Raw genomic sequence first — 13000 nt, forward strand, 5'->3', positions numbered from 1 at the left:
GAACAATGAGGAACTATTTTACATTCATGGGTCGGGCAAAATAGAAGAACCGAAGCAATTAGATGTTGGCAAAGATGTTGGAAAAAGAAAGGGAATTTTTACACAGTTCTAGAGGGAGTGGAAACTGCACAACTACTTTAGTCAACACTCCAGTAATACCTACAAAGGTGAAGATGCACCTACCCCGTGACCCAGCAATTCCATTTATATACTTCCTAGAAAAATTCTCATGATATACACAAGAATGTTACATCATTAATAAAAAACTGGAAACAACCTAAATGCCCAGTAACAGTAAAATGGATAACATACAGTATATTCCTACAGTGGAATAATATATAGCAGCTCAAAGGGATAAACTAAACCTTACATGTATCAACATGACAATCTCCAAAACCTAATTTCATTAAAATGAAAAAAAAAAAACCAATAAGCTATAAGGATATATTGTGCAGCACAGGGACTATATCCTGTATTTTATAATAACTTTAAATGCAGTATAATGTATAAAAATATTGAATCACTGTTGTACACCTGAAACTAGCACAATATTTTAAATCAACTATAGCACCCACTCCAGTACTCGTGCCTGGAAAATCCCATGGACGGAGAAGCCTGGTAGGCTGCAGTCCATGGGGTCGCTAAGAGTCGGACATGACTGAGCGACTTCCCTTTGACTTTTCACTTTCATGCATTGGAGAAGGAAATGGCAACCCACTCCAGTGTTCTTGCCTGGAGAATCTCAGGGATGGCGGAGCCTGGTGGGCTGCCGTCTGTAGGGTCGCACAGAGTTGGACACGACTGAAGCGACTTAGCAGCATACTTCAATAAAAAAACCAAGATCCATAAAAAGATGTACATAATTCTATATATACCAAACTTAGGAACACCAAAGGACCAGAACATAGTATATATACTCTATGTAGCAACACTACAAAAGCATCCAAAGGCATACTCCAGTATGCCTGCCTGAAGAATTCCATGGACAGAGGAGCCTGGTGGGCGACAGCCCATGAGGTCACAGAGTCAGGCACAACACTTTCACTTTTTCAAAGCACTTAGAACAATGACAGCTAAATGCTAATATTAGTCCCTTAGTAGTGTCCGACTCTTTGTGACACCATGGACTGTAGCCCACCAGGCATCTCTGTCCATGGGATTCTCTAGCCAAGGATACTGGAGTGGGTTGCCATTTCCTTCTCCAAAATGCTAATATGCTAATACATGTTAGCTAATATTGTGAAAATTTGTCTAAAGCCTATCACACAGGTTTTTTAGTCAGGAGTACCTTCTGGGTAGAGTATCTTCCAGGTATTGAAAATGTGAAAGAAAGTGAAAGTGGCTCAGTCGTGTCCAACTCCTTGTGATCCCATGGACTATACACTCCATGGAAAATTCCAGGCCAGAATACTGGAGTGGGTAGCCTTTCCCTTCTCCAAGGGATCTTCCCAAGCCAGGGATCAATCCTAGGTCTCCCACACTGCAGGCAGATTCTTTACCAGCTAAGCCACAAGGGAAGCCCAAGAATACTGGAGTGGGTAGCCTATCTCTTTTTCAGAGGATCTTTCCCACCCAGGAATCAAACCGGGGTCTCCTGCATTACAGGCAGATTCTTTACTAAAGGAAGCCCTTCCAGGTACTGGGTATGGTGAAATACTCAAAAGCAAGGAAGACCTGGTTCACATACTAAAGGGTAATTCACAGTCCTGTTTTTCTATTCTAGTGAATGTTTCTCCAGTCTCCTCCTTGCAGTAGCAGTCTGCTTCCCAGATAACTTCTATCATTTCTAGTGTGCTACCGAACTGTCAGAGGAAAGTAGGTAAGTAAGCCTATTAAATTTCACTTTGCACATATTTTTCAACCAGTGAACTCTGGGCTCAAGGTTGCCATATTTCTGATAATGGCTTGGCTCAAAATCTTTTTTTCCCTTCTATGAGGAGTTGGGCTTCCAAAGGTTGAAGTTTCCAGAAGTGTGGTAGCTGGGATAGTTGAGGTGTTACGAACATGTTTTCATGACGCAAGGAAGGACAAACAGTTTAATCCGAATACTGCTCCTGGAGTCAAGTAGAAAAAAGATTATCATCTGCCTTTCACAGACACAGTAACAGTGATGCTCGTAAAAGAGTGTGACTTGGCAAAAAATGCTTCAGTGAATAGGCATGTCTATCAGTTGCAAAGAACTGCTTACCTCCATATCTAAAATTTCTTTAACAGGGTTCTAAAACTTTTAAATGGTCAGGAAACTAAATACATGTTCCCCCAAAAGATTCAGAATAATTTTCTAAATCCAAGGTGAACCAAACCAAAGGGTGAACAAAATATATAAATGTATGAACTTAAACCAAATTAAACCAACTGTTTTTATAAAGACAAACTAAAAGAGGTCCAATTCTCCAAGTCACAGTTTTTTACCAATATTCAAACTAATCTAATAATTTGCAAAGTACACTATAAAAGTGACATACATCTAAGTTTTTTTTTAATACTAACTCACATAAATGACTCAGTTCAAATTCCCACAGATAGCCAAAAGTTGCTCATATTCTAAACAAATCTCAACCACTCTGAAGTTTGTCTCCAGGCATCAAAGTTAAAACAGGCATTTAAAAAGCTGTTACCCACCCCCCCAAAAAAAACTATACAATTTAATCACATGCTGAAAGGTTTCCCCCATCACCCCTGCCAAAAAGGAGAAAGAGAAATCCAGAATGAAATAACTAAGCAATGGCAATAATCATCAACTGCTACTATTATGTGAACATATGATGGGAAACTTCACGATTAAAAGATCAGGCAGCTGACAACAGCAACCCACTAGATAATCTTTAACACCCCAAAGAGAAAAACCGCCACAGTATGTGCCTATTAATGTAATTCAATACAAAGTACTTCACTACCTGTTAAGTAGTCTTACCAAAAATCAAACAAGAATCTAAGAGTCTTAAGATCAACCACGAGTTCACAGGAAATACAGAAGAGAAAGGAACATGCTACATGATGCCACACGGATACATGCAACAAAATCCCAACTGTGAGAAATTCTGCAGGGCAAAGGAAATGCATTCCCCCTCCACCCCCATTAAATGGTAAATCACAAGACTGGAAAAAAAGCAGTTGGCAGGGAGACACAGAGACTGACAATCATTTATCAAACCAAATGCTATGTAGACTTCTTTGGACCCTGATTCAAACAAATCAATTGGGGAAAAGAAATAAGAATTAAGGCAATATGCTGAATATTTAATGATAGTAAAGAATTATTAATTTTGAGTGTGCTAATAGTACTGTAAGAGATTCCTAGGAAGTGCAGTGGTAAAGAACCCACCTGCCAACGCAGGAGATGCAAGAACTCAGGTTTGATCCCTGGATTGGGAAGATCCCTGCAGATAGGAAATGGCAACGCACGCCAATATTCTTGCCTGCAAAAACCCATGGACCAGGAGCCTAGTGGGATACAGCCCATGGGGAAGCTAAGAATCGAACACGACTGAGCACAACAGTACTGTGGATTTACAGATGAACATAATGAAGTATTTAAAGACCGAACATGTCTGTGATTTGTTTTTAAATTATCCAGTTGATGGAGAATGAGAGAGTTAATAAAAGAAACAATATTCACATGTTTCAAACTGTTGAAACGGGTCATGGGTATATGGTGATTCATTTTACTATTACACCTTTATATGTTTCAAATTTCCCACATAAGAATGTTAAAGAAAGAGAATGTCAGAGCACTGTATCAAAAATATCTATGACTGGCAAAACTCTCAAAATTAAATCTTAAGAGGTTTTTGCATCGATAGATCTTCATTTAAAATTCAAAATCAAAAATACACATTTTAAGTACTGCCTTTAAACATTACATTGTGCACGTATTAAAATAATGACTTCAGCTATTTCATGTTTTCATTTTATGTCTGGTTCTTACTACTGACATGTGCCGACACATACACAAACACCCTTCCCCGAAGGAACCAAGTTCTGAATATTCTAACTCCTACTGAACACCTCAGTTGGTTCCTTCTTTCCATCTTCTTTATTTCAAGTCCTAAATATTTTGCTCAGAATCTTGCTAAAGACTTCTTATGATCTGTTTTTAGTTTAAACACACAGCAATTCACCTTCCATACTGTTCCTTCAGTGGATTCTTAATCTCCAGAATAAAATCAAGACTTCTCTTCCTGACGTACATTGCCCTCAGAAAACTGGTCCCTGCCTATCTTCATAACACTCGCACTAGTACGCTGTATCATCTCATACTCTACTCATTCTAAACTATGTACAGCACTTGTATAATAGATCTCAGATGAACTATGGATGCTTCTTCTCTTCTAAAGCTCAGTTCCCTTAAACTAAAACCACCAATTCTACATCTCTTCTACTTCCAGGTTAATTAATTACTATTGCCTCTTCTCAGGTGGCCCTACTGGTAAAGAACCTGTAAGCCAATGCAGATGTATGAGACGCTGGTTTGATCGCTGGGTAAGGAAGATCCCCTGGATGAGGGCATGGCAACCCACTCCAGTATTCTTGCCTGGAGAATCCCATGGAAAGAGGAGTCTGGCAGGTTACAGTCTAGGGGGTTACAAAAAGTTGGACACAACTGAAGCAACTTAGCACACACGGTACAAGACTCACCTTTAATATCAGCTCCTTTGCAAGCCTACCCAGACTTCCTTTTCTGTCTGATTACCCTATACTTTCACAGTAATCTACGCAATAATCAAACCAGTCAATTCTAAAGGAAATCAGTCCTGAATATTCATTGGAAGGACTGATGCTGAAGCTGAACCTCAAATACTTTGGCCTCCTGATGTGAAGAACTGACTCACTGGAAAAGACCCTGATGCTGGGAAAGATTGAAGGCAGGAGGAGAAAGGGAGGACAGAATGAGATGGTTGGATAGCATCACCAACTCAATGGACATGAGTTTGAGCACGCACTGGGAGTTGGTGATGGACAGGGAAGCCTGGTGTGTCACAGTCCATGGGATAGCAAAGGGTCAGACATGGTTGAACGACTGAACTGAACTCTTGCTTCTTTGCATATCTATACTGCCCTTCAAGACAGAGTATCATAGAATCTGCAACACAGTAGACACTTAAGTATTTGTTTTGTGAAGTAATATAGGCATCTTCCTTTGACAACAGACAGGTAGTTAGTTCTTACATAAATAACCAGAATGTAAGTGGTTTGAAAGTAGGAAACTTGTCTATCACATCTCTGCCACTCCAGTGCTGGTGAGTGCTGCGTGCTAAGTCATTTTAAGTCATGTCCGACTTTGTACTTAGAATATAGTAAATATCAAGTGTTAACCAAATGAATAAAACAAATACTTCTAAGAGCCATAGCTTTTAATTCTATAAGAAATTTTATTCCATGCCAGTTTAACTTGTATTTCTTGGTATTTTTTTGTTTTGTGGTCATTTGGCTGATTAGTTTCAAAGCAGTGCAGAACATTCTTGTACACTTTCTCTTAGTGTCAAAGAAGAAAATGACTACCAGAAACAGAAGTCTTAAACAGATTTTACAGTAGGAATTATAACTACAACATACTTAGGGAAACTTTCAGGTCACAATGTTGACTTTAAAGTTCAGGAGGATCAACAAATTATCATTATTGGAGAACCTCAGTCTTAGGTTATCCTAAGGTTTCACTATAATTGGAAATTGTAAGCAAAATCACAGGACTCAACAGCAGTCAGGACCCAAGAAACATAAAAAATAGAACCAGATTCTTCTTGTCAAATTTTAAAGTGAGAATTTCTCCCTGTAGAAACAATAATGTTGTATACAAACATGTTGTCTGGGAGAGTGCATTTGCTATATACACATATATAAAAGGACAAAGTGGAAACACAGCAAACACAAGAAAAACTCAGACCACATCTTAAATTTTGAAAGCTGCATTTCAATGTATGTAAACAGCAAGACATTAAGAGGCTGGACTTAAGAACAGCACCTGAGGTAAGACTAAGAAACTGACTTTTACTAGAAAGTCACTAGAAATAAAGTAATCTGGTTGCTTTAACAAAACAGTAGGAAGCGATGGTTTTGAAGATGATGAATCACCTTCATTTCCATTTTCTAATGTATCTAAATTTTTTCTGAATACTTAAATGGTATGTTCAATGTATGCCATTTACCATCTAAGAAAATGAGAAACATCACTGAAGAGTCAGTATTAATGCTTTGCTGTTTTTTAAAAAATAAAAACCACTTTGATTCAACACCCCCCACCAAAAAAAAAAAAAGCTTCCCTTAAAATCCACTTAACTAATAAATGTTAAAGTTTAGTGTTGGTAGATGAACTTAAATCCTTCTTTTTAAAAATTATGAAAAAAGGTAAAATGACCTTTTTATTGACTTTACATTTACCCAAAAAGGTGGAAAATAATGGAAAGATGCACTATTTAGTCAAAGTATAACTATATTCGTGGTTTCAGTTTTGTGTGGCATTTGAATTAGTTTCTAGAGAAAAGTATGCCTGCAAGACTCCGGCAGAGGGAGAGTTGTTCGTCTGACGCCTATCTAGTTCAAGTACTGACCAGGAACACCTACCCGCTCTTTCAAGTCCCTGATCCAAATGACTTTTTTTGTAAGAAATTTTCTAATTTATTCCTGGCCTTAACAAAAACTTCTATCAAAAAGCTGCAATGCGCCGCATCCCTCTCTGCACCTTTGGTTTAAAACACGACCAACCCTTCTCTACGGCAACGAAGGAGATGGTTAGACACAAACCCAGACAACGCATCGCCTCGCGTACCTACAGCAGCGCCCCAATAAAACCCTTATTGTTCTAGTCGGTCAGTCGTGTCGCACTCTTTGCGGTCCTATAAACTGTAGCCCCCCAAGCTCCTGTGTCCACGGGATTTCCCAGGCAAGACTACTAGAGTGGGTTGCCATTTCCTCCTCCAGGGGATCTTCCCGACCCCAAGGATCGAACCCGCGTCTCCTGCGTTGGCAAGCGGATTCTTTACCACTGAGCCACCTGGGAAGCCCAATAAAAACAATTATTGCTAAAGAAAATTCCAAATCAGAGCTAGCGTCAATATCATCAAATCCCTCCTCTTTGGCTCTAAAAGAAAATGTACCTGTGGAGTACTCGTTGCGCAGCCAACAAGGCACAGTTCCAAACCCGTATCCTCTATCTCTTTTTTGTTCCCTTCTCAGCCCTCCCTCCCCTTCCTTACGGAACTTGAGCAGAGCATTTGGCTCCCTTATCAGCCAGCAACAAGCGCCAGGAGGAACGCGCTCCCGGGAGATGCGGAGCTTGGAGGCTGAGCACTGCGTCTGGGGCGCTGCGGCCGCTCAGCTCTGCCAGGTCCTCCCCGGCTCGCGCCTCTGCCGCCTCGAGGGGCCTTACCCGGGGCCCGGGCTCTGCTCAGGGGATTCCCGCGACAAGCTGTGGCGCCAGATTTGCTACCTGCTTCCTGCCCCTCACCCGCTAAAAGAACCGCACTCCCGTCCCGTCAGGGCAAGTCCGGAAGCCTCAACGCAAAATCCGAGATCTTTCGCCCCAGGAAGAGCAGCTCCGCTCACACACTTGCCAGCCGAGTCCTCCTGCTTCCCTGATCGCAACCCCCGGGCCATTCCCCCACCGGGGCCTGAGTGGGTCCAGTACCATTCTCCTCACGGGGCGGACTCCGGAAGGGCAGCAACTCCACCTCCTCCTCCTCCGCGGCCTGTAGCCATCTATCGGGAAGCGTCTCCGGAGGCGGCAGCAGAGGCCGCCGGACAAGGACAGCCCAGGGAAACCTTCTCAGAACTAACTCAGCTCCGGCGCTAGCAGCAGAAACCGAGTCTTTCATAATTGTGCGACCAACTCCTCCGGGTGACTGGCCACAGGGACGCGCCCGCGCCCGCCTCCGCCGGCGACGGGGCTGGAGACAGACCACGTGAGGGGCGCGTCGTGTGCGTCGCCGCCCGCCGGGCGGGTCACGTGGAGGGCGCGCGCTCCCTCGTTTCCAGGCCGCGTCTCAGCGCGCCGCGCGCGCACGCGCCGGGCACGAGCGCCCTGCCCCCACCGCCCGCGTTAGCCGAGTTGGGTAGGTTGTTCTCCCCAGGTCTGCGTGGGCTACGTAGGCCGGACTTCCACAAACGTCTCTCTCAGCTTGGGGAGTGGAAGTTAAGGAAGCGATAGCTGAGGGTTAAGGTTCCAGACCTCTGGGACCGTGGCGGGAGTTGCGACGTGGTCTCATCTCTGCTTACTCGGCCTGGCCTCTTTCTGCATTCTGAGCAGCTTTTCCCTAGCCCTTTGGCTGTGCCTCAGCGAGGGTGGAGGCCTTAGAAGTACTCTCTCCTCGTCCAAAATGCAAAATTGTCTTACCCCAAATCATGTTCTTCCTCTAGCTTCCTCCGTTTCTGCCAGCAAAAATTCTTCTGTCTTTTACTGTGGGTACTAGCCTTTCCTTCCTCAGAAAGCACCTACAGGCACGCATACGCCACACACCTAAACCAGAGAGTGCAGGTTTTCTGTCTTTCTTTTGCTCTTGGTAAAGCGTCTGTCTACAATGTGGGAGACCTGGGTTCTATCCCTGGGTCGGGAAGATTCCCTGGAGAAGGAAATGGCAACCTGCTCCAGTACTCTTGCCTAGAAAATCCCATGGACGGAGGAGCCTGGTGTCCATGGGGTCGCAAAGAGTCGGACACGACTGAGCGACTTCACCTTCACCTTTGCTCTTGCACCAGCCCAGGTTTGAAAATTAGGGATAATTTATGAAATGTTGCTGTTCATACTCCAGAAAAGCGTCAGGAGTTCCTCTGTCTGATCCTGTGTGATGTGATTCTTTGTTAAATCTTTTAAAAACTGCTTTCTTGAGGAATAATTGACCTACAGCAACCTATGCGTAGTAAAATATACAATTTGACGAGTGTTGACATATTGATATATCCAGGATGGCATCATACTGAAGACTGTGAACTATTCATTACCCCCAAATTTTCTTCCACTCTTTTTAATTCCTCCATCTTGTCCCTCCCCATCACCGCCTCTTAAGTGAAAGGCAGTCAATCAGTCGTGTGTTTGCGACCCCGTGAACTATACAGTCCGTGGAATTCTCCAGGCCGTAATACTGGAATGGGTAGCCTTTCCCTTCCTGCAGGGGATCTTCCCGAACCAGGAATGAAACTGGGGTCTCCTACATTGCAGGCCAATTCTTTACCACCTTAGCCACTGGGGAAGCCCTCTTAACAACTACTAAGGTGCTTTCAGTCACTGTAGATCAATTTGCACATTCTAGTGCTCAGTCACTAAATCGTGTCCGACTATTTGTGAGCCCATGAAGGACAGTAGCCCATCAGGCTCTTTTGCCCATGGGATTCTCCAGGCAATAATACTGAAGTGGGTTGCTGTGCCCTTGTCCAGGGGATCTTCCTCACCACCCAGGGATCCAACCTTGCATCTTTTGTATCTCTGGTGTTAGCATGCAGGTTCTTCACCACTTGGGCTTCCCTTGGGGCTCAGCTGGTAAAAAATCTGCCTGCAATATGGGAGACCCGGGTTTGATCCCTGGGTTTGGAAGATTCCCTGGAGAAGGGAGAGCCTACACACTCCAGTATTCTGGCCTGGAGTATTCCATGGACTGTATAGTCCATTGGGTCTCAAAGAGCCGGGCACAACTGAGCGACTTTCAATTCTTTACCGGTAGCGCCACCTGGGAAGCCGTTCTCCAGCATAGGAGTTCTATGTAATGAAATTATGCCCTATGTACTTTTGAGGGACAAGGGGAATCTGGCTTCTTTTAGCCAGCATGGCTCTAACTTTCTATTCACTGAAGTAGAATATTCTTTTCTTAAATATTTTTAAAAATGTATTTATTTCTTTGACTGTACCAGGTCTTAGTTGCGGCATGTGGAAACTTAAGTTGCAGTATGCAGGATCTTTAGTTGTGGCATGTGAACTGTTAGTTGCAGCGTGTGATCTGTTAGTTGCAGAACATGAGATCTAGTTCCCCAAAGAAGACTGGAATTGGGCCCCCCTGCATTGGGACCTTGGAGTCTTAGCCACTGGACCACCAGGGAAGTCCCTGAAGTAGGCACTTCTCTTCAAAAATTGATCCACCCATTGTTTTTCCTAACAGGCTTTCGCTATACTTGTGAACAAGCTTTAAGTACAAATGTAGCCTGGAGATATTTCAAGTTCCATTCCAGATCGCTGCAATAAAGTGAATATTGCAATAATCTGTGTCATACAATTTTTTTGGTATCCAGAGCATATAAAAGATGTATTTACCCTATACTATGATCTATTAAGTATACAGTAGCATTATGTCTTTAAAAAGCACATACTTTAAAAATACTTTATTCCTTAAAAAATATTAAGCATCTGACAATCTGACAACACAGTGTTGCCACAAACCTTCAATTTGTTTAAAAAAAAAAAGTATTTTTAAAGTGCAATAAAACAAGGTATGCCTTATCATGTAGAAAAAGAAAGTACAAAGTGTTAGTAGCTCAGTTGTATCTGACTCTTTGCGACCCCATGGTCTGTCCATGGGATTCTCTAGGCAAGAATACTGGAGTGGTTGCCATTCCCTTCTCCAGGGGATCTTTCTGACCCAGGGATCAAATAGAAGTCTCCTGTATTGCAGGCAGATTCTTAACCATCTGAGATACCTTATTGTGTGGGACCAAAGTTAAAAAAATGTTTTAAAACGTGTCATATCCGTGCTACTAGATTGTCAGCCTCTTGGGGAAGGGATCTAAACGCTTATCATCTAGATCTCAGCAGGGCCTATATACTTCCTGCCTTTGGGGAGTTTATAATCTGAAAAGTGGAAACAAAGCAGAAGATCAAAAAAAAAGAATGTTTTGTTCTCCGTGGTCTTTGTGTCTCTAGCCTTTTTGTACACCAAAGTCCCCTTGCTTGGCTGGTGTAGAAAGTTTGTCTAAGACTGTGCTCCCAATGCAGGGGGCCCAGGTTCAGTTCTGGTCAGGGAGCTAGATCCCACATGCTGACCATGCCACCACTAAAGATCCTGAGTGCCACAATGAAGATCAAAGACCCTGCATACCACAACTAAGACCTGGCCCAGCCAAGTAAATGAAAAGAATTTTTTTAGAAAAGGAAATAAGAATAGCCCCATGATACTTGATCTCCAAAACTTTTTGGTAAATTGGAACATTTAATCTAGAGTTAGAAATTTTGCCTTCCATATCAGTAAACAACGAATATTGCCCATGATCAAGCCGTCAGCCACTACCACCTTGTGCTCTGAGGGGAATTCAAGATAGAGAAAGACAGGTACTGGCTCCAGATAGTTAAGATGCAGATCAAAGGAATTACTTCAATGAGCCCAGACTCTGCATCTTCCCAAACATAGGATCCTTAACTTAAGATGTCTGTTTTTTGTAATTAGCAGTAATATTATGATGTTCAGTTACTTATTTTTTTTTCAGCAAAAACTCCCATATAACCTGACTCCTCCCTTACCTTTTTGGAACAGTTTCTCAGAGCTGTCAAAGAGGCTGTTTCCAGGCTATAGTACTCAGTAATGTCCTCAAAAAAACCTAATTCTCAACTTTTATGTTGTGCTTTTTTTTTTCCCAGCTGATACCTTAATTGAACTACTGAAAATAAATTCTGTAGTTTACAGGTGATCAGACAGCCCTGAAGTTCACATATGCTGACCTTCAATGAGCTGTCAGTTCTGCTAGATGAATTTATTCATTCCTAAAAAAAGTGTTGAATTCCTAAGAATATATCAAGAACAGTCCTATTCAATGTTCAGTGCTGAACAAGATGGAGAAATGCAATATTTCAGAAAAAGTTCATTAAATGCTCTCTTCTCTCACTTCTTTCTCGTAGAAGCTCTGTTGCCATTTTGGTCAATGGCATCTGTATTTTCCACTCTCACTGGATCACATACTCATTCTCCTCCCTACCTTTGCCCAGTTATTTGCAACAATTAAACATTTACTACTATACTCTATTTAAAACATCAAGTGAAGTTCATGACATATAAAAAGATGTAAAGGTTTGGTATTGTACCAACTCTTGGATTTTTAGCTTTCAGTCTAGCGCATACATTCTCAACCTCAGAGGGGATGACATCACCTCCTTCAAGATAGTGAAAATTGCTTCTTGGGGGAGTGGTGAAAAATATTACTTTATATATGTGTATATGTATATACACATATATATCTAGCACAGATATACACACAGTGCATAAAGAAACATTAACATTTCATGAAGGGAGCATGGAATTAGGAAAAACATATCTAAAAAGATTCCACAGTGGACTGATCATGAAAAAAAGTATGAGAAACACTGGTCTAGTGGGACTAGAGATGGATACAAGCCTAACTAACTCATACTAAAGATAAACGTCTTAGTAGCTGCGTTAGTCAACCTCCCATGGGACCCTCAATGTTCCTCATTTCCTGGTATTCTCACTCTTGTGTAGTTTCCTTCCACAATGAATAGGGCTGATCAGTGTAATCAATGGGATACTGTGAAAATGGCAATGTGTGACTTCTAAGCTTGGCCATAAGAGACATTTTGGCTTCCCCCTGACTCTTTTAGATCACTAATTCTGGGGGAAAGCAGCTGCCATGTCATGATGACACTCAAGTAGCCTCTGAAGTGGTACATGTGACAAGGGACTGAGACCTCCCAAAAACCAGTACCACTTACTGGCAAAAAATGTGGAACTGCAGGAATGGAAAATAGTACTGACACTTTGGAAGATAGTATGACAAAAACTAAACGTACTCTTTTGATAGGATCCAGCAATTGTTATCTTTGGTATTTACACAAATGAGGTAAAAACTTTTGTCCACGTAAAAATATGCAAAATAGTTGTTAATAACAGCCTTATTCAGGATTGCCAAATAATCAGTTTGTGTTTCATTAAATGGATAGAGAAACTAGCTGTGGTATGTCCACACAGTAGAATATTATTCTGTGATAAATGAATTATCATGCCATGAAAAGACATAGAGGAAACAAATATTTTTTAAGAAAAAGAAGCAAGTCTGAAAGGCTACAAACTGTATG

At 42.0% G+C, this 13000-nt stretch overlaps 1 protein-coding gene across 1 annotated transcript in view; it reads right to left on the reverse strand.

Annotated features, from left to right (window-relative positions):
• Positions 1-7737, reverse strand: part of TRPM7 (transient receptor potential cation channel subfamily M member 7) — a 106713-nt gene extending 98976 nt beyond the window's left edge. Inside the window, exon 1 of the mRNA XM_068960950.1 lies at positions 7625-7737. Coding sequence (XP_068817051.1) covers positions 7625-7627 — 3 coding nt within the window. The 5' untranslated portion in view covers positions 7628-7737. The remainder of the gene's footprint in view (positions 1-7624) is intronic.
• Positions 7738-13000: the final 5263 nt, after the last annotated feature.

Source organism: Capricornis sumatraensis, chromosome 2, assembly GCF_032405125.1.
Source record: "Capricornis sumatraensis isolate serow.1 chromosome 2, serow.2, whole genome shotgun sequence".
Classification (NCBI taxonomy): Eukaryota; Metazoa; Chordata; class Mammalia; order Artiodactyla; family Bovidae; genus Capricornis; species Capricornis sumatraensis.